The sequence below is a fragment of the Falco biarmicus genome, chromosome 9 (genome assembly GCF_023638135.1).
Source record: "Falco biarmicus isolate bFalBia1 chromosome 9, bFalBia1.pri, whole genome shotgun sequence".
In the NCBI taxonomy this organism is placed as follows: domain Eukaryota; kingdom Metazoa; phylum Chordata; class Aves; order Falconiformes; family Falconidae; genus Falco; species Falco biarmicus.
In genome coordinates, this window is record NC_079296.1 from 5053356 (window position 1) to 5075147 (window position 21792).

The 21792-nt window shown below is 47.1% G+C and overlaps 1 protein-coding gene across 7 annotated transcripts in view; it reads right to left on the reverse strand.

Moving 5' to 3' along the window:
* The window catches only part of RAPGEF1 (Rap guanine nucleotide exchange factor 1), a 92361-nt gene that overhangs the window by 13529 nt on the left and 57040 nt on the right, over positions 1–21792 (reverse strand). For 2 of the 7 annotated variants that reach the window (XM_056351072.1, XM_056351071.1), the window contains 6 exons: positions 17351–17553; positions 14704–14862; positions 4992–5273; positions 3581–3673; positions 1870–1958; positions 452–563 (listed from right to left, as the gene is read on the reverse strand). In XM_056351072.1, coding sequence (XP_056207047.1) covers positions 452–563; positions 1870–1958; positions 3581–3673; positions 4992–5273; positions 14704–14862; positions 17351–17553 — 938 coding nt within the window. The remainder of the gene's footprint in view (positions 1–451; positions 564–1869; positions 1959–3580; positions 3674–4991; positions 5274–14703; positions 14863–17350; positions 17554–21792) is intronic. The other 5 variants (XM_056351070.1, XM_056351074.1, XM_056351073.1 and 2 more) reach the window with 5 other exon arrangements.

Here is a 21792-nt window from a genome sequence, read left to right on the forward strand (position 1 = left end):
AAGCCATTTCTCAAACACAGAAAGTTACTTTGGCTGCTCTTCCACATCAGTAATACAAACGCCCTGATCGGCAAATGCCTTCGGACTGAAAGGCCAAGACCATAAAGCTGCACCTGGATTAATTGTGCTCAGGCTCTCGGGTGCTTCGTTTCAGATTGTTGCAGGCTGAAGAGGTGAGAAGGAGCAGCCTGGGAAAAAGGCACAAGATGTGTTGTTTTTTAGAGAGGCATCTCACATTTTGTTAAACCCTCACTTATTGCTGGTGCTCCCTGCCTGCACCAGCATCTCATACTTTCACAACAGCCTGCACATATAAAGCTGCATACCATTTCTGCTGCAACCTAGTTTTTCCTATCAAATTAAAGCTGATGCCTTGCTTGTGCACACAGAGAATCAGCTTTCAAAACAGCATAAACCAAACAGTATGAAAGCAAACCCTGAATGCACCTACCTCTTGCTTCAGTGTTAACCTAGCCATAATTTCACTGTGGTCGATAAGGGATAGCTCATCTACCTCTTCCTCCAACTGTGATGACTCCAAAGCATCTGGTGACTGCTGCTGCCTGTAAAAAAAATTGGCAAATATCCATCAGTGTCATTGCCCATCCAGGGGAAGAGATGCTGGGTCTACCCAAGCTCTCAGCATACAAACCTTCATTAAATGACAGTAAGTACACAGGCAGTCCGGAGGTAAATCTTTTGCAAACAAACCCAAACGCCTAGCTCTAATTCTGTTGCTTTGTGCATCTCTTGAAAAAGAGACAAGATGAACCTTTAGGACCTGAACACTTGTCTGCCTGCATTTCTGGCAGACAGGATTTTACTATGCATCAGTACACGCTCCCATGTCTCCTTAATCCACCAAATTTTTAGTGCACACAAATCTAAGCCCTTCCTCAGACGTATAGAGACTGAGCATACTCCACACACACACAGCTTAGTCAGCTCGTGACCCTCTGTGCTGCTCCAGGGGACTCTCTTGCTGCAGGAAGACAGAACAGAAGGCTCTGACACTTTGTTGGTGCACACCCACAGCGCCAGTATTCCTGCCCCCAAAGGCTGGTACTCCTGTGCCTGGACACATGCCCTCTGTCCCGTATTCCTGGGGGGCAGGGCAGAAGTACCCATGGCCTTTATAGCTCCCCCCAGGCACAGGCCAAGCCCCCCTGCCCCAGTCAGTACTTTCAGCAGACTGGGCTTTGCAGAGCACTCCTGCATTGTCTCCTTCGCTGCAGGGATTAAACCCCTCAAACCAACGGCAGGAAAACGGAGGGGGGAAGTTGACTGTCACCGCACAAAACAATGCCCTTCTCTAGTTTTCCTTTAGAGATGCAATTGAAGAGCAATCTCAAGCAGCAGGGAAGCACCCGCTCCACTCCTCCTGAAGCCCATCTGTTACAGCCTGCACCTCATCATTTACATAGACAAATGATAGCTAAGAGCATTAAAAGGGATATACAGCCTCCTGCTTCGGGGCCTCAGCCAGCCTCTAACCAGCAGGGTTAGGAGGAAATTCCCGTCTGGAAAACTATTTCCCAAAAGCGATACAGACTTTTTTTGCGTGTTTCCCTGAAAGCAGGAGGGAGCAGCCCGTGTCAGTGAGAGGACTGCCAATTAGATGGACTCAGGATGGCTAATATAGGCTGCATTAACCCCTGCAGGCTCCCCGAGTTAAGTCATGACATCTTGCTGGGATCCAGGATCCCACCACGCACCAGCTGTGCAAAAATAGTGGGGCTTAACGATTAGAGAACATCCAGAAGGCTGAAGGCAGAACAGGCAGCCCCAAGGATGGTTTACTAACAGGATGCTAGTGAGACTGTACCCTTCCAGGCTGGGAAGCAGGAATACCAAGGGAGACAGGCTCACCTTTCAGCACCATCTTTGCCTTCCTTCCCCATGGCACTGCTGTTCAAAGTGGAGTCTTTGGAGTGTCCATCTTTGACAGAGGGAGATTCCTGCAAAGAAAAAGAAGGTTTTCCTTATTACCTGGGGTCCTACTCCACAGCTAGCCTTGCATTTACAGTCTGCCTGCCTCTAAATGGCCCTTTACTGTAAATTCCTACTGAGTGGTTAAAGATTGATGCAAGTTAACGCCAAATGCCAGGAAACACAGAAGTTAATCAGACAGGAAATTTAGGACCATCTCTGGAGACCAGTGTAATTAGTACTGTTTGCTTTTAACATTGTGAAATGATGCTGAAAGTTGCGACACCAGTCAACTGTTGTCTTGGATTTTAACCCTCTCATGACTTCTTTTCTTTTTTCCCCCCCTAGCCCTTACTGTTGAAATATACTTGCCTTCTGCTTTAATCGAGACAGACACAGCCAGCTCTAACCTCTCCGGTTTCAGCTGCCCTCCTGGTCACAGCCCCCAAGCCTGTCTCAGTGGGTGGATGCACACTGCCACTCCTACCTCCCTTCTCCCCCATCAGAAGAGGTTACACCGTGATGCAACCTTTCCACTTCATAATTCACGGCTGTGGAAATGAGGCTAATGCAAAAAAGCAGAACCATCTGAACCCGTGGCATAGAACAGCAGGTAGAGAGCTCAGAGCAAAGATACGGCATTTTAAGTTAAGCCATTTATTAAGGAGACAAACAGCCATGAATGGCAAATGGGAATATTAATCTAACAGTGATGGAATTCAGAATTATTTAACATTATGCAGACTGAAACTTGGAAATTCTACCTACTGAACAGACAGGACTGAAACAAACTCACTGGTGAGCTTAGGCGTTTTGAGGTCTGCAGAATTTTTCCAGACTGTATCTGTAAAGCCCTTTGCTTCAAAGTGGAGAACCAGCTCACAGCTGCCCCAAAGGATGGGCCTGCCCAGATGTGTCTCCTGAGGAAGTGACAGGAGCGCTATCTCTTGGCGTATTTAACACCAGCATGGGTAAAGGTCTCGGAGACATCCTGTGGGAGATGTGCCTTCCAAGATGAGGGCAGCCAAAAGGATCGCCACAGATCTCTGCCGCTGTTTCCTATGACCCAACAGGAAGACGGTACCTCCCTGCCCTGGAAAACGCCCTGTCTCCTCTAGGAAATAGCTGAGATACGAGGCTTGAGTGAAGGAAGAAGCAGCGTGCGATTACAATGCTAAATCAATCACTGACTTTGTATCCAAACGGTGAAGGAAAAAATAAATAAATTTGGAGCACAAGGTTTTCTGTATTAAAATAGGGAAGCCAAAGCAGTTACAAGAATAGACAAGGCCCAGGATGGTGCTGGTCAGGATGCAGCTTTCTGGAAGGGAACCTCACGCAAGCAGCTCCAAACAGGCAGCGAAGCGCAAACGGAACAGTGTGGCAGGAAGAGCCATCCCTACCCTGCCAGGGCTCAGCGCGACCCCCAAGGCATCGCCTGCTCTCCACCCAGAGCAGAAGGCCACCCAAGCCCAGCAGCCAGCAGCGGGCAAGCGGAGGGACACCAGCACGGGAGCTGGGGCGGCAGGACGGACACAGGAGCTCCACAGTGTGCAGAAGAGGCCAGTGCCAAGCGTGTCAGCCCCGGTGTGAACTCAGCATGCACCAGGCAGCCCCTTCCCGGTGTCCGGCCCTTCTCCAGGTTACTTACTCCTTCAGAGCGAGGGAGTTCCCCGTTGCTCTGGCCAGAGGAATACAGATTGACGTATTCACCCTCACCAGCTTCCTCACTGGCGTTTTCACTCTAAGGGAGACAGGACGAAAGGAAATACGTGATGGTGCCCCCGTGCCAGCACTCAGTGTTAGTGAGAGAACGTGCCCGTGGGCTGGGAGGAGAAGCGCTCTTGGCGGCTGCTGTCACCTAACTGGGAGCCCTTCCTCCAGCTCAGCGGCCACCACTGGCCACCGAGGCTGTACCTTCCCCAGAGCCATTATTTTCTGGTTCCTGAGGCCCTGAGCTGCAGCAGGACAGCAGCAGGCACTGCTCTGCAAAAGCTGCCGTGGACTCCACGTGAGAGTGCAGAGGTGCGATAGGCGTGTGCGGATCTCAAGGTTACAGAAGCTGAGCATTCGCAGCCTGACAGCCGAGCGCCTGTCCTACCCGCGCTGTAGTCCTGCCGCTAAATGCAGATCAGCCCTGCAGCCCAGAGGGTACCAAACCTACTTCCCAAACTATGCTACAAGCATGGACTAGAGCCATCACGCCAAGCTAAACCAAACTTGAGGGCTTCTGGGCTGTAACAAGGACCCAACGCAAGGAAGATGCAAAGGCAAGGTCACGTCCAAGGTGTGAACATCTGATCATTTACTCTGCAATCAGTGTCTCTCTTCCAAACTTTGTGAAGAGGCAGCACTAGCATGCACCATGCTGACAGCTCTAATCCCATCAACTCCAGGCTTTGCAGCAAACAAAAGAGGAACTGCCTTGAAAATGAGGTTAAAAAGTAGCTGTAATGGCCAATCCTGCTCAGTGATCTGCAAAACTGATGTGGGACCTCAAACTAGTAGTGCTGTATCAGTGTGAGACCAGCAGTAGCCTAATGTCACCAGGTGATGCTCTGTGCCACTGCACAGCTAGGGCTGCTGGCAACTGGGAAGAGCAGGAGCCAGGAGAGAGCAACAGGTTTATGCACAGGAGAGACAGAGCTGGCCTGCACCCATTGCTCCTGGGGCTCACCCATCCTACCGTGGCAGCAACTGCAGGATGTGAACCACTGTTAGGAGTCTGTGTTTAGAAATAAGCAACATCACAAAACACTCCTTCACCTTCCTCAGCTTGGTGTGACAATTGCAGGAAGCTGCAGCAACTTCTCCTCTCCCCTTCACCCGCATTTGACATTTGGCTTCCTACATATGTGCTCATGTTTTCTCAAACCTGCTGAGGTTATTAATGTTTTCTAGCCACCATTTTTATATGAAATTACCTCTCTGCAATTCACATAGACATTTGGAAACCGGGCTAGATCATATTTAGCATGTATTAATACAAGAGACATTTTCTTTTAAAAACCAAATAAACCCAGCCTTGCGTTAAGGTGCATTATCTCTTTGGATAGTCTCACCGAAGGCGTCTGGAGAGAATCAGTGAAAGAGGTTTCAGAAGGAAGGCAGACAGGAGCATTCCCGTTAAAGCTGCTCTCCTGAGAAGAGGAGTTTGGCACATCCACAGTGCTGGGTGACTGGCTGGCTGTGGCGGGCACCGCTAGGTCAGAGCTCTGAGACGGATGGACGGGTGGAAAAGGTGGGGTGGAGCAGGAGGAGGAGGTAGAAGACAGGAAAGGAGGTATGGAGACTTGGTTATGAGGCACAAAGTCCTGGGAGTAGGACCTAAACACGGATTTGTACTACAGGATGCAGAGACGTACAACACAAAAGCAAGGAAGATGGGGAAAGGAAAGAGACAGACAAAAGAAAAAGTAATTAGATCGGCAGTAGCGCAGCACTGACAGCACAAGGCATTTCAAACCAGGCACCTCTCCACTGAGAGCCAACCTGAACACAGGCAGCACTGTTTTATCATCCACACGCTAGAGCAGGAATCGCTACCTGGGACACACCAGCCGTTTTTTTCACAGAGAGGCACGTTCTTGCACAAACAGCAGCGCAGCTGCTCATCTCACAGAGGGACAGTGGGCACCAGGGTGTTTACCTGCAGGTATCCAGCCTTCGCTAGGCATGGGGAAAGCCTGGATGTCTAATGACAGTGATCCTGAAAATCACTGCAGTGGATGAGAGGATGCGAAGGCATACTGAAACCGCAACTGTGAGCACGCTGGAAATATCTAGATAGAGAAAAGTACTCCAAGTGCTTATTGCTTTTCTGGGATTTTCCACAGGATCCAAATTTAAGAGGCCGTTTGCTCCAGCCCTGTAATTTAACAGCTACTGTGTCAAGTCTGTTCCAGAACACACAGCTCCAGCTCCCAGAGAGGAGTGGCTGGATACTGCCTTCAAAGTTGCGCTGAAGGATAAAGCAGATTATGCTGCTACTCCTTCCCATTTGAAAAACACAGGGAGCGAAAATGATAACTGCCTCAGGAGCGATGAATTTCTTATCAAACTGATCGTTTAATGCAGTGCCTTGAAGAGTCAGCTGAAGAGATGAAAAGAGATCATCTGCACAAAGCTTTATTTCACCATCTCTCCTAATCATCAGATTACTGTTCAGATAATACTAAACAGGGTGCAGTGGGAATATATTGTGCCAAGAAAAACAAAAGCAACCCTCTGTCTTTTAACATCTGGTGCTAGTAAGATTTGCCATCGGGGTAACTCAAAAACAAAGCTGACACCCGTAAAAAACAAACCAAACCAAACCAAAACACAATGCTGCTAAACCTGCTGGAGAGGAGTTTATTTTAAAACCTGTAGAGCTCAATTACAAGCGAGATCTGTGTCGTAGCCAAGTGGACCGAAGGAAGAATGGCTTCATCCAAAAAAACCCATGCTGCAATGAAGCTGTGGCAATTGCTCGTTGGAGCTATCTGCTGCAGGAGGACGGTGCATCACAGAGCTCTCAAGAAGCACAGACACAGCTTGCTCAAACCAGGATGAAAAGTGACACGGCTGGGATGTCAAAAGGAGAAGCGGAAAGAAAGGTGTGAATCAGAGAATTCAGGCTACATTTTCTCCGAGTTGAGCGGGTGATAAAAAGCAAAGCTTAGGCTGTCACCTGAGCCGCAGCAGCAGCAGCCAGTTCAGCAGCGGTATTTTTATTTCTACCTAGGAAAGATGTGAGCTTGAAAATCTAAATTGATAACAGCCTCGAGCCAGAAGCCTGGGCAAAGAAGCTTTTCCACTACAAAGGAAAGGAAACGTAAAGGTCAATGGCTAGACTTTACCTTCCACCACCTTAATCCTTGAGTGGTTGCCCTCTGCTGTGCACGGAGTCCGGCAGTGCTCTGGGTGTATTCTCGGCGCCCAAAACAAATTGCGGGCCATAATACAGAGAAGCAGAGGGAGATGCTTTGGAAAGAGAGCTTAAAAGACTAGTGAAAAATAATTAAAATGCAAATCCCTACCACATGCCTGTGGCTAAAAGGAGACTGGCTCTAGGACAGGCTCCTCTCTTCCTGCCCGTTTCTTTCCAGATGAGCAGCCCCGGCTCCAGGGACACTGTCAGCTTTTGGTGCTGCCTCAGTAACAATGACAAGTCTAATCTCTGTATTTACTTTCTGCCTGGATAAATGCTCTACATTTATTCATTTTCACTTGCATGGCACAAAACACTAAATCCCTCGTAAGACGCCGGGCTTATGACATCATCTTGGCTCAGCAGATTCATTATCCCTGCCCTGTCTCCCCGGTATTCCATGATCTCACCAGCGTTATGCCAACTATTGCCCCAAGTCCCAGGCTAGACCCCCAAAAAAGAGCTGGCGCAAAGTGGATGGAGAACATGTACTCCCACCAACCGCTGCCGCAATGGCTCACGAAGGCGCTCAACAAACTGCTGTCCCAGTAGCGAGATCCTCTGCCCCAGTAAAGGACACAATTTGCTCAAACAGAACCTGTGTGCCAGCTCCCCTAGAGCTGGGCTTCCTGCACCCCCGTGAGACCGGCAGCATATGCCGTCCTTCACTTTGTAGGTGATGGACATCATCTGCTGAGGAGTCCCACGGGTTTTTGTCTCTGCCCTGCTGAACCCGGAGAAAAGGTCAGGCTCTTGCAAAGCAGCAGTGGAGCTCATGCAGGGCACGAGTGAAAGGAAATAACTGTCCTCAATCAAGTCACTCGGGGCCAGGCAGCACCCTGCGAAGCTCTCGTGCTGCGTGATGGTGCTGGCAGGGTTAGTTGAGGCCAACCGCCGGCTGGGAGGCTCGGCAGCCGGGATGCTGCCTGGTCACTGCCTGCAGGCTGAGCTCCCAGCGCGGGGAGGTTAATTATTGCTACCGGGGCAGGAAAACCTGTACAGCTTCTGCCCTGCCTAGTTTCAGAGACACGAATCCCAATTCAAAGGCAATTTAGACCTAACCAGAACATAAAGTCGCATAAAATTTAAAAGTTTGAATGCAGATACGTTACTACGGACAATCACTATACATTCATCTCTCCTCAGCCTCATCAATACACCTTTCAAAACAATTCCTTGGCATGAGATGTGTTGAAAATGCTGGTTTAAGACCTGGGTACCCAGGAAAACGCATTCATCTTCATGTGATCCGCGAACAACCATTTAACGATGCAGACATGCTCTCAGCGTGCTGTTAACAAAGGGAACAGCGCTGAGAACCCTTTGGTACACTGGTATTAATTAGCCAGGCTGCTCTCGACTTCCAATCTCGTTGTAAAGTTGCATCTTGTAGAAAGCGAGCCAGGGAGCCCCCTCCTTCCTCCGGAGCCTGCAGGCAGCTCTGGAATTCCAGCTATGCAGCCGTGCTGGGACAAGAGCCAAGAATGAAGCATACTTTTAAAGGGGAAAAAACCACCCTGCAGTGGAAATGATGTCCATATGGCACCCATTCCGACCCAGCCCAGCCAGCAGCTGCAGCAGGAATTGCGGCGATGGCTTCCACAGGGCTGGGTGTTGTACATCGCTTGGAAGCTCTGTCATCCTTTAAAAGACATACTTCTTTTGGGAGGGGACAGTCCATTCAACAGAACTGTCACAAGCAAACCAGTCATCCTCTCGTCCTCGCCCCAAGAAATCACAGGCAACAGTTTATCCCGGAAAAAAATCAGTGCTTGTTTTAATTTGCCTCTTAGAGGTTTCTTGCAGGGTCAGCAATGCCTTGGTTATGGCTGTACTGACACCATCTCTGGCTCCATGGCTTTGCTTTAAGTACTTCAAAATAATCTCTGGGAAAGCTAGAAAGCAGCGTGCACGGCATTCTTCCAGAAAGGGTCTTTCCTCTATCCAAACTCCAGCCAGGCTGCTGGGCTCCCACCACAGGACCAGAAGACAGTCTCCCAGCATGAGTGATCCTGACCTGTTGCGGCAAATGGCCAACACTGGGAGAAGAGAGAGATACCCCTCCTCTCACCAGCAAAGTGGATTTAAAAAAAAAACCAAACCAAAAAACACAACTATCTGCCACTTGGGAAGTACTTCCACAAAGCGTGCTTTGAGCTTGGAGCAATCTTGTCTCCTGGGAACAGCAGGAAGCTAACACACCTGGACTTGAATGTTTAGCACACACCATTACGCACAGAGGTCTTCCAGAGATGGCATCTTTCAACGTTTTCAATTTGCGGCCTTTGATTTTTTGCAACGGTCAATATTTCAGAACAGCTTTCCATCATTAGCAGCAGCGTTACAGGACATCCCAAAGGTCAACGACATTACAGCCATTTATTTGGATTACATGGCAGGAGATAAGCACTCTAATAGAAAACTTATTTCAAGAGTGATGCTTCTCTACATTCTCTAGGCATGGCTGACCACAAGTAACAGAGAGACTGGGTGTTTATAGGCAGGGAGTCGCTGGTTGTGAGCTACAGCAGTCTCCATCCTAAATTCAAAGTTGAATTCAATTATATGGCTGACGGAGCATCTGCAGCATCAGCAGACACAGCTTTACCTTTTAAGCACAGCCTTCTCAGTCACCCTGCGGACTTCTGCCAAATTAATCTGCGATCCTGCCAGACACTCCCAGAGCAGGTAGAACATCAGACTTCCAAAACATGAAGCTATCAGAGGAAAGGATCAATCTTTTAGATCTCCCCTGCTAATGCTATTAAGACAGCGACGACGTGGGCAACAGGCCAGAACTGGATGCCCAAATTCCAACAGTACAGAACTATGTTCACAACATAACTGGGTGTTACACAAAGCTGTTACACCCCAAGAATATAATTGCATAGACAATTACTAGAAAAGACTTCCTATCTCATGACACAATGCTGGGCTTCCAGGTACTTTTGCTAATGAGGAAGGAAATGCTCCTACAATGAATGGCTGGAAACACAAGCTGCCAACAGAATGGCTTCAAGCGCTGCCACAGGAAAGGCAGCAACTCCTCATGCTCAAATGTTTCTCAGCAGAGCCTCTGACCTGGCAGCACAGCTGACCTCACTGTTTTTAAGTGATGGTTAGCATTGCAGAGGGATGGATGGGGATTGCTGTTCCCTTGGGAAAGGGTCTCCCAAGTTCTGCACACACACACCCCACCACCACCCCCCCCGCGAAATCCAAACTTCTTAAGTGGGAGGGATTCTTTTATAACTTTGCAACAAAATAAATAAGGGGGCTGAGGGGGAAGAAAACATTTCTAACATTCATTAGCTATGCTACCATGGATCTCTCTCTTGAAACCACCAGGAGAATTCAATCTGATCGCATCTAGAGTGTCAACTCTTGTGCAGCTTGTAGACAATACCACCATATCCAGCAAGCAGACCTTTAAAAGGCAGAGCTTGGAGGCAAAGACAAGACTCCTAAAAAGTCAGTGACACCGAAAACATGGAGCGTGTGGCCTATGGATCCAACAGGGGACTGTCTAGAGAGAGACCCACAGTGCTACAACTGCAAGAAAAACGTATAAGCCACTGGAGGAAGTAGTTTCCAGAAGCAGGACTCAGTGATGCCAGCATGCAACAGCACTAACACCACCGTCCAGCCCTGCCACAGGCAGTGGAAATGAACACAAATGCAGAAGGAACGCTAAACTGGAAAGGCAAAACAATACCTAGAAATCATCAGCCGGTTGAATGGATGAAAATCTTTTTCCCCCTCTTCCCTCTGTCCCAAATTAAGGAGCCAAAACCTGCTCAGGACAGAAATGAACTAAGACTATAATTTCTCAGCCCTGGTTTGATCGAGGCTCCCACCATATGAATGGAAACAGCTCAGTCCCTGCTGAGGGCCAGAGCTGCGGCATGTGCTGCAGGCTGGAAGTGAGCGGCACGAACAGGGGCAAGGCGGGGAAAACATGCAAAGCACATGTCTGCATTTTGCACATCTTCAAACACTTATCTGACCCTCCTTTTCCTGAACATACGTTAGCACACACACACACAAGAAAGAAAAACAGTTGCTGTGAATTTGCTCAAGAACGGTGGGAACAAGTGAGAACAGAAGCGCTGAAGTGGAGCTTTCGTAAGGAAATCACTTGCGCCTTCTGCTGGAATCTGACAGCCAATTTGGTTTCTGGAAAATTACTGGAAACGTTTCTTAATTAAAAAATAAACATAAGACAAACCAGCATTTTGAGAAAGGCAAGTTATTTCTCCACAGCCAATTCCCACTAGTGGCATGTTCATGCCTCAGAGAAACAACTGCGGTGTTTGTTTCCACCAGGAAAAGCTTCCTAGCTGTAACCAAACGCAAGACCTTCTGCAGTTTTTGGTGGAAAATAAGTGGATGGATAGGAGCCGAGCTTGTCACCGGACTGATTTCCTCTATCCCTGCGCAGTTCCCCAGCTGCCAGGAAGGAATGAGTTTTCAAGATCTGATTCCTGCACACCCACTTCCAGTCAAACAGCACGAGGAGTTAACAAACCGAAGGACAGTACCTCTGTCTTCACAAGAAGAAGGGAGGGAGGTGATCACCTAGAGAAAACCTATTGCCAGCAATCACCACCGAGTATGTTTTCTTATTGCATACCTCCTTTCCCACTGTTTAGCAACAGAATGTGTTTTCAAAAGAGATGGGAATCCCTAGAATGATTCTTGACAGTACAATCCAGTTGCCCCCCGAATGTGGAATTTAACGGCTTGTACATGGGATGGGGAATTTAATGCCGCAGTCCTTAAAATATCAGCCCACACTACAAACATGACCCTTGCTGGCACAGAGGCCAGACACGACTCAGACTTGGTTAAAAAACAGGCTCGACTTGCCAGACCTATGAGGTTTGATCCAGTTGCTCAAGATCTGCCTCTATCCAGTAAAAGCTATTACCTCTGACACAATTTCCTGCAAAGAAGGGAAAGGCGCGATTAGTGGGTTGACAGAGCAGCGGTGGCCTCTGGACTGCAGCAGCATCTGCAGTGCTGATGGGCAAGAACAAAAGTCAGTGTTCTAGAAAAGAAATTCATACATTAAAGAGTAAAGATGCTCTGAACAACTTCCCCTCTTTTCTGCTTCAAAACACTGTCTGAAAACAGGTTTTTAAGCCCTGTAAATCAGTAGTAAGGCACGAGCCCCTCACCTGGAGCACAGAGCTAATGGGCTAACGTGCAAAACACGGTGTAGGTTTGGCTTTCCTGCTGCCTGCATGCAAACAGATGGGTACAGGGCCACCTCTTCCCTCTGGGATTGACTCCTGCTGACCGCTCCAGGCCAGTCTCCAGGGAAGGAAAAAAGCACAGGGCACTTGCTGAAAACTGGCTACGCCTGGCAAACCTGCAGTGCCTTGCGCACACTGGGTCAATGGACAGCCATTTCGTTTATCAGCTCTGACTTCCTGGTATTGATCTAAGGAGGTTTTTGCTTCCTGCAGAGAATGGATAACTATTTATGTAGGAGACGGATAATTTTAAGAGATTTGATAATCACCACTGATATTTGGGCACACAAGAAGCCAACTGCTCAGCTGGCTGGCACATAAAAGGTGTGCTCTCCCCAGCATTAACTCCCTTGCTGGGGCGATGGTGGACAGCTAATGTTTGGTTTCCCCGCCCCCCCAACAGGTTTATTGTTCACCACAGAGCTCACTTGAGTAGCCTTTTTCTGGTGGGAGAGGAAAAATGAAGACATGAGAATAAGAGGAGCAGAGCAATGTGCTTCAAGCGTTACCGGTGCAGCTCGTGGCATTCCTCATGTGAAACTGCACCGTCTCTCCAGTCGACACTTGGGAGCAGATTACAAGAGGGGCTCTAGTCCTTCTTAGTGCTGACATGCAGGGTGTCACCCTGGGAATGATCCAAACCTTGACAGCTGTTTCACATCTCTGTCTTATTAGGGATAGGGAAAATGGGATAAACCATGGTTATGGTATTACATGGGTCAGCTGTGATGCATGTAAGGACATTGGTATTTTGCAGCTCGGAGACAAAGGGACACTGTCATAGTGAAAATCTCATTTTTGCTGGTGAAAAAATAGACCAGCTAGAGTCATGAGCAACTATAAGATTACCATAATTTAAAGGCATTAATGGAAAAATCACCATTTTTAATTCAGCTTATTTCCTTTGTGCATTTGACAGTGCACTCTATGACTGTTCTCATTGTTCCTCATGCTCCAGCCATTTATTTTCCACTCACCAAATCCTTGCAAAAATGAGTAAGGATTTTTTAATAAAGTTTTAACATTTCATAAAATGATATATCCACAATAATGAGGTCTAAAGCAAGATGAGAACAGATCAGAACAATTAAGTAGGTAGCAACCATTTAATCCAACCCAGGCGCTTTTTTAAATGAAAATGCCCACATATTTTTAGACCTTTACAGTATCATATTTATAGCCTCTCAATTAAAACAAGAATAGTCAAGTGCTTTTACTTAGTCTTACAGTTCTGTGCTCTGCTTGTAGGGATCACTGTCAAACAAGAGAGCTTTTGCATTACTTCAAATTTTAAAATGATTTATCACAAGTTTATGCAAGCACTAACCTTTCTGCACCTCAGCCTTTTCATCTGTGCAGCAAAACTACAATAATGCTCGCTCTCACACAAGTGGAAGCCAAAAGCTTTTATTCACTGCTGGCACAGTAGCACTACTTGTAAAGTACTTGAACACCTGCTTCTTTGGACCAACAATTACTGCTAATTTTTAGAGAATGACTAAGTGCTGAAATGGGAAGACAGCAGTGGCACAGTGAGGGGATACCGTTTTCAAACATTTAATATTTTCATTTTTATATATAATATATATAAAATGAAATTATATATATATTCATATATAATAACATTTAATATTAAATTTACTAATTGAACACTTCTGAATTTTCTCAAGTCTTTTCTGATAATTTCTTCTCCAGGAGAAGTCTAATTTACTAAACATCCAGGTCACTTAAAAAAAGTCTATTCTCAGTTGTCATCACATGGCAATCAGAGCATAACCACATAGTTTTACATGCAAACGAGCCCCATACTGATGAGCTGGCGGAATCCCATGGTTAGATTTAATTTCATTATATTAAGACTTTGTTATTACTACCATTTAATTTAACCAGCTGATCACAGATTTAAGCAGTGCTCTAACATTATTCTTATTTTGATCTAAATCATTCTCAGCTCCTCCCGCCGTTCTCTCTTCAGACTGCTCACGAGTGCTGTAGGAGAGAAAACCCTGCTCGTTCATCAGCATAGCATACAAGCTTACTGAGCTTGTTCGGGACGTGAAGAGAAGCAGACAAGCAAATACGAGATGGAAGATCTGGTAGAGGCCATTTTCTAGAAAAAAAACCATTAAGGAGCTGCAGCCACTGCTCCGTATGTTTGACTAAATCCCTGTATTTCAGGGACGGCACCTTGTTATTTCTCCAAAGGCCAGGGTCACACTGCAGCCTTTAATCGACTCATCCACATCGCTGACATTAAGCAGCTGAACAAAAAGGCTTTGCAGGCTTTCCCAACATGCAGCCTGGGGAACATGTAGGTCAAAGGAGTGTGTCTGGGCACAGAGGCCAGCTCTCCTTCGTCAGTCCATCGCCGCAGATGTCGATCCCGCCGTGTATATAAAGTAAGGAAAGCCACACCTCCCCTGTGCTTCATTTGGTAAGATTTACACACGGTTTGTCTTATCTGGCTGATTACTACATCACTTCAAAAGCCCGCAAAAGAACCTTCACCTTTACCTGCAACTGAGAGCGTAAGCACGGCATTTGCACACAAGCGTTTTACCGACACAAATACGCACACGTGTTAAAGTGAGGAGAGCAACTCACCGAATGCACAGGAAAGGAGCTGTGCCGGTTGAGAAAGGAGTTAGAGACTGACATAGTGAGGCCCTGAGTGGCACCGGTGTCCTCGGGGGTGAAGGGCACTTTAGTTTGCTGGACACAGTAGGAGACAGAAGGGAAAGAAGAGGCAGCATAGGAGGCCTGCTGAAGAGGAAGGAGAAAGCAAGAGACAGAAGACACAAAGAAAGAGAGCTCAGAAAAGGCTATGGATAAAGGATAAGAAATGCTAACTGTAAAACAATGCATATAATGGCTTGCTAAACAAACAGCTATTCATACAGCTCATCAGAGCCAGACACACCAATATGCCTTTCTTGAGCTCAAGAGGCAGGACAAAAATCACAGTTCAAATCTTCTTTGTTTCACAAATCCTTTAAAAATAAACTCCCGCCTCCCCCTTCTAGTTCACCCCTGGCCAGCTGCTGCGGGGAGAGGCAAGCTGTTCCTCACTGCCCTTTTTTCCCCCACGGCATGGGGGGCAGATGCTCAAAGGAGGAACTGGCTCTTGCTTTTAAGGAGCCAGTTCTTGCAGACTACCAGTTTTTATGGCAACCTGCATCCTGGGAACTTGGGTCTCTCCAGTGTGAGCTATGGGCCCTCACTGGTACTGCTGAGATGCAGGATAACAGTGATGTCCTGTCATTTTTTCAGTCCAATCCAAAAATTATGTATCATTTGCACAAGAAGGAGATACTACACTGTAAGTAACAAATACTATTCAGGATTTTCTCCTGAATTCTACTATAGCAAGGAGTCTGAGGGAAGCTAAGGTATATCTAGGCTTGCTCTGCTCTGACTTGCAGAATATAATGTAAATGTTTCATAAAGAAGATGTGAAGCTCACCAGAAAGGACTTCCTAATTATTATTTTATAAAGGAGTCCATCCAGCAAAACTTGCCTACTGCCAGAGCAGCTGATGCCTATGTGATTTGCTGTTTTGGAAACTCTCACAGCAACAGCAGCAGAGGAACAAGAACCTGGTGGCTTTTACAGTGGTTGCTGAATAAGCCATCATCTGCTTGCACCATTTTCCCAACAGAGAAATGAAGGTAAGGGTGGGAGGCTGCGCTTGAAGAAACCTTTGCTTCAGGGGAACTGCAAGCAACACCTTGATTGTATCAGCTTGCAAAACTGCAAGAATGCCTAGCAGGCAAACCAGTGACATCTTGGCTGCCCAGATAATAATTAAAGGGCAGCAAAGAAATGCTTTGCTTCAGCAGACTAATTCAGAAAAGGAGCAGAATTTCCCTTCTGCACAATGGCTACAGTAAATCTGTGCTTTACACACCCTCTCTTGTGACTATGTAGACCAAGTCACCACTGGAAACTATCACTGGAGTGTAGCCACCTCTAGGAGGAGGAGGTAGGGCAAGGGACTACAAGGTACAGGGGACAACGCAAGCATCACATTGACAAGGGGACCAGAGACTCTGGAGAACTGCCTGATCCTTCAGAGAGGAGTCCTGTAGACTCTCCAGTGTCCCTGCAAAGCAGATGGGACACGGGCATTTAAGGTCTCATCCCCACAAAGCAGTAATGCATAATACTCAGTTTAACGCAGCCGGAAATGTTACTTTATCTTTTTAGGACTCCTACCTGCATCACAAGAATGTAGTTATGCAAATCCCCAAATGAGATTTCTCAGTTGCTTTTCCCATTTGATTAAAACCACCCTGGGACAGTCAAACTTTAGCATAGATAGCATGAAAAAATATTGCAACAGTCGCCCTCATGCTGGTAAGACCATGGCTCTGTTCCCACATTTCCTCCTGTTTTGTTAAAGCCATGGCCCATTTAAGTCAGTTTCATCAGCATAAAAGATGCTTTTTCTTTTTTTTTTCCAAATACAGCAAATCAGATAAACAAAACTCCTGAGGCTGGAGTTCAAAAAAAAGAGAGAAAAAAAGGAAGACTCGCAAAACAGACAGGACAAAATCCCAGCTCCACTGACGTTGGAAACAAAACTGCTGCTGCCATCACCGAGGCCAGGATTTCATCCTCCACGTGGAGAATGGCACTGGCTGTACTGTTAAACCCACCCTTCAACACACGTACCCATGGGGATGGGCCTTTTTGTGCTGGATTCCCACCCGAATCACACAGTGGGACTAACGGGGGAGAACATCCATGGGTTAAATAATGGCTATACCAAAGTTCTGTGGCTCTGGCAAAGACCGAGCCGTAAAAGGAGTTATTATGTTTAAATGGTTATTATTAGTGGCATCCTTGACAGCAGTTTCAGAACAGCATTGGGAACAACACTGCAGCAATCTCTTGAAAATCGTGTTGCTCAGTGTGTCAAAATCTTCAAAGTGGTTGTCGTTACACAAGCCTGTCGTCTGGCACAGACTCAGCCATGCCATGTGGAAGACTAATGTTTCATTTTCAGGGAATTTTAGGACTTTCAGAGCTTGCGGGGAACAGTCTGAATGTGGGGTTAGAAAGGAGCTCAAAGTAGATGATGCAAAATGCCTAAAACCGTGTTAACGAGATGACAAGGAGCATGATGTGCTAACACCAGCAAGACACCCTCCCACCACCACAGCCTGTCAGAAACAGGAGCAGCAAGAAGAGAGCTGTTCCCGGGAGGCTGGTGTGCCCTGCCGGGGGGGCACCACAGATGTCACTCACCAGCTGCCGCTGTTTCGGTGGGAGAGCAGGAGGAGGTGCCATATCTTGAGAGGGGTCCATGCTGCTAAAGGAGTCATTGATCCCATAGACTTCCATGAGGTGCTTGTTCTTCTGCTGGTAGATGTGCTCGTTCTGAGGGGTCTGGTAGAACATGGATGGCTGTGGCTCTGAGTAGTCTTCCACGAACTGCATATATGCCAACACTGCAATGCAAAGCAAGGTGACATTCACTGCTGCTGGTCCGCAGGCTGCAGCTGCCACAAGCAGGCAGGATGCTCATTGTCAAAATAAAGGAAGAGTAAGGCCATGCCACTGTCAGCCGGGCTCTGCAGGCTGGGAGCAGCAGGGCATCCACGCCGCGGTCACAGGTAGCTCACAGTCAGTTGCCAGCCGCCTTGTGGGAAAGGATCTGAATATCCCATCCTGCAAGCCAGCACCCAACAAACATAATCACAGGCCACAAACACATCTGACAACACTTTAAGCAACCAGTGAGGTCTCCAAACAGCTACTTGAGAAGGCTGATTCACCGACGCTTAGCCCAAATCCCTTCCCCATGTAACCCATGGCAATTTTGAGAACATTCCTCAACAGCTAATGCCCAAAGTCACCAAAGAAACAGAGTAACTTCAGTCTGCTTTCCAAGAGGCACAAACCATCTGTGTACAGAGATGCAAACTTGACAATAAATCCGTACTAGCTCTAGTGCCTATGTAATAACTCTTCTATCTGTAGTCAGCAAGATTTCTGGAACAAGGAGGCTTACAGCCTTTCCCCATTCTAGCAAGCTGACAAAACTGTTATCGGAGAACACCCACCTGCAAGACTGGGTGTACCTCTCCCTCAGCTATTTATACACCACCACCAATGCTGGTATGAGATACTTACCTTCTAAAAGTGCCACTGACCATGCCTTCCTACCCCCTTAGCTCAAATCCAACAGCCTTTGCTCCCACCTCTTTTTAAAACATCTTATCATCTCCAGTTCTTGAATCTAACTGATTCAAAAGCTTTTCCGAGATGTGGTTCAATAGAAATACTAAATGGGATCAAATCTCATTTAGAGGACCTTTCCATCTGTACAATATCCTTCCAAAACCTACGAAAAATCCCATGTGGGTCTGCCTATGCAGCTTTGACAGAGGATTAGTTACTGCTGCAATATTTTAGTGTTGGAGGGGGGAAAATGACACGCAGTGCCATAGGAAGACTACTACACTCCCACCCCCCAATTATTAAAGATCAGAAGCGTACTCAATAAACGTAAAATAAAGAACTCTCTTCTATATACCTGAGAACAGGAGCAGCAGATGCATTTCTATTTAAGTGTCATCAAAAGGACTAACCAAGGCTTTTTTGTAAATATGCTGTCACGCACAAGATACTCTGTGATCATTCCTCCCTTCCTCCTGATAAACAAGCAGTTGTCAAGTTTTGTAAATCTGGTCATTAGGTGGCAATTATTCAGCTTCTGCCAGCATTTCAGCTGTACAGCTGAAATGAATGGATGATTTCAGTGAAAGCCATAAATACAGCAACCCCAGTGCAGTATTTGCACGTGGTGAAGCTGGTTCCCACACCAGCTGCAAGGCAAAGCCCTCTGTTCACCTGCCAACTCAGTGCCATGGGCCAGCCTATTTCCAACAGGATGCAGCCGTGCACATGTGTCGGCAGGAAGGAGTTGCTTTGCACCTGTCTTTTGCACCTTTTTTCAGATTTCCTCTAGTATTTTAAACTCTATTTAGAAATGGAGCTAACACAGCTGCCCCTTCCCACAGAATTATATCCCTCCTCTAAAAAAGAGAATAAAGAAGGGAGGAAAAAAAAAAAAAAAAAAAAAGGTGAGGCAATTGGAGTGCAGGAAACCTCAGCTGATGGATTTTAATCCTGACCGGTAACACCTGCTGTCCCCATCCTGTGACCCCACACAGTCCTGCCAGTGGACAACCTGTTCATGTCCCCCAGTACTGCCAGCTACTGCACAGCGCTGCCAAGGCTGCTGAAATTCTGACCTCTAACACCTCCTGCTACCTGAGCCTTGCTCCTCTTGCTCCCCCAACCGCCCTCCTGCCTTCCCAGCACCACTTCACAGATGGAAGTCACCACCCTTGCTGGTTCAGAGCTCTCCTTCTTGAAGGGAGTGTGACAGAGGTTTCAAGCTGCATGCACACATGTGTTGGTGTGTGTTTATGCTCGCTCATCCGCTGGTGTCAGCACTCACATTAAAGCCAAGATCAAATTTGCTCATGCATGTGAATTTCAGCCTAAGTCTTGATAATGAAAAGAAGCACGTTCTTGCAATATTCTCTTATTTGACACCATGGTGAAGGAGTCTTGGTGTAGAAAATACAGAATTGCTAAAATACTGTTTTCAAATACCAGCGATTCAGTTGACTGAGGTACTCCCTGTGCCCTGGAAAATGCCTTGGTATCATACAACAGCTTTAGAGGATAAGATCTAAAGAAGGCTTATGAAAGATATTTCTTTCTCTAGCAGCAAAAGTGAACTAAGGATCAAGACTCCTTGAAGAAGTGTAGAGGACAAAAGCTTGAGGGAAAAGACCGTATTTTGAGAGCTCATCAACTGAGTAGGACAGAAGCCAGGACGCCAGGCTTGGCAGTCCTGGTATAAAGCAGCAGACATTGCTAAATTCAGACCAACCCTTTACGTGGAGTTACTTAGAAAAACAGTGCTTCACTTCACATCCAGATCTGAAGAAAACATTCAGGATCAGTAGCTGTGAGTTCCTGGGTTCAGACATCTGTATGACACTATGACTGGGGGAAGTGTTGGTGAAAAGGGTATCACATTAGGCACTTGTGTAAAATTAAATTACAGTAACTCAAGGTAGTAAGCCTGAATGCTGTTGAGAGCCTTAACTCAATCTGCAAGGGAATAATGAAGAGCTCTTTTATCTCGGTTCTTTATGAGGCTAATGCATCCCATCGTCATGGCAGCTCCCCTGCCTTGCTTGTTACAACTAGTCCAGGGCAGGTGAGCATGCCTCTGCTTCTACTATGTCTTCTCTGTTTTTACGTGAAGTGAAAAACAGTTGGGATGGTGAAATACAAACCTGGCTCAGGAGTAGAGACTGCAGAGTGCAAATTAAAATAAGCATCATTAAAATGCTGCCAGTCTTACACAGGAGAGTAAGGGAGCAGGATCACTCCCGAGACTGCTGTTTGCAAAGGGTCTCCTCTCCTTGCTCTCCCTCCAGCCCCTCCCCTCCCTGCCATGGTTTTTAACAAGGCAGAAATTTAAAAAAGCAGATGGGAAATTACATCACCAGCTCAGATCAGGCTGCACGCCCTGCAGCGACTCTGTGCAGAGGGAGGGATGAGGCTGCAACCTCCACGGTGAGCAGCCCGGGTGGAGTGTCACAGTCTCAAGGCAGCACCCCGGGAGAGAAGGGAGGTGTGAGAGAGAAACCTTTCCCACCACATGCCCAGCTTATGTCAGTTCTGAACCCAGACAGAAAATATTTGAAATAAAAACCCCCATAAAATCTCAGACCGAGGCTAGGAACACCTTCCCAGCAATCTGCTTGCAGCACCTTGGCTGTCATTTCTGAAGGAGCTAAAGCTGCTCAGGGATTTCTAGCACACACTCAGGTCTGCCCACATGGCAGAAGTCACAGGTACCGCTCAGAGCACACCAGCAGCACTGGAGCCAGCTCACCCTGCAGCTGGCACTGCAGCCACCGCTCCTGGGAAACAGCACTCAGCTGCAGGAGAGGAGAGAGCAGCAAGCGACCTCTTGTCAGGAAAACACCCTCGGAGCAGTGGTTATTGTAATCTGCAAGGAATCGCTAGATGATCAGCAATAAGGCACACCTGCAGTACAGGTAAGGCATAGTAGTATCCAACGTGGAGGTCGGAAGGTCCAGCCTGATTCCTGGCACTGCGTCAGCAGGCTGTGTTACAACTGGCTCTGCACAAGAGCAACAGATTCGTGTGCATGGGCAAGAGCCAAAATAATAGAAATTCTCCTGCTATACTGCACGTCAACTCACTGGAGAAGTCAAGGTCAAACAAGCCAGTCTTTGCTGTCACCTCTGGGAGGAGAGCTGTTTTTCAAAGAGCTCGCATTATCCGCTGGCTAAGCCCAGACTGCCCTCAGCGTGGTTCCTGCAGTTAAATACCAGCTGCTTACAGGGCACCAGGCTGCATTTTGTTCCCACTGACAGGGAGGGAATCATGTATAAATGCATTGCCACCAGTTTCCAAGCTGTTTGAGGGAAGGATCTTGTTATTTCTGTGTCTGGGCTCTTCATGGCAGAAGTTGCTCCACGTCTGTCTCTTGTAAAGCTGGAGCACAATGCTGGTGCTCAAGCAGAAATCTGCAGTAATTTGCCCTTAGTACAGTAACATGTACTCTTACAGCACAGTAGAATAACAGTAATTCATGCCAGACTAAAAGGCTTATGACTCTTCTGTTTAAA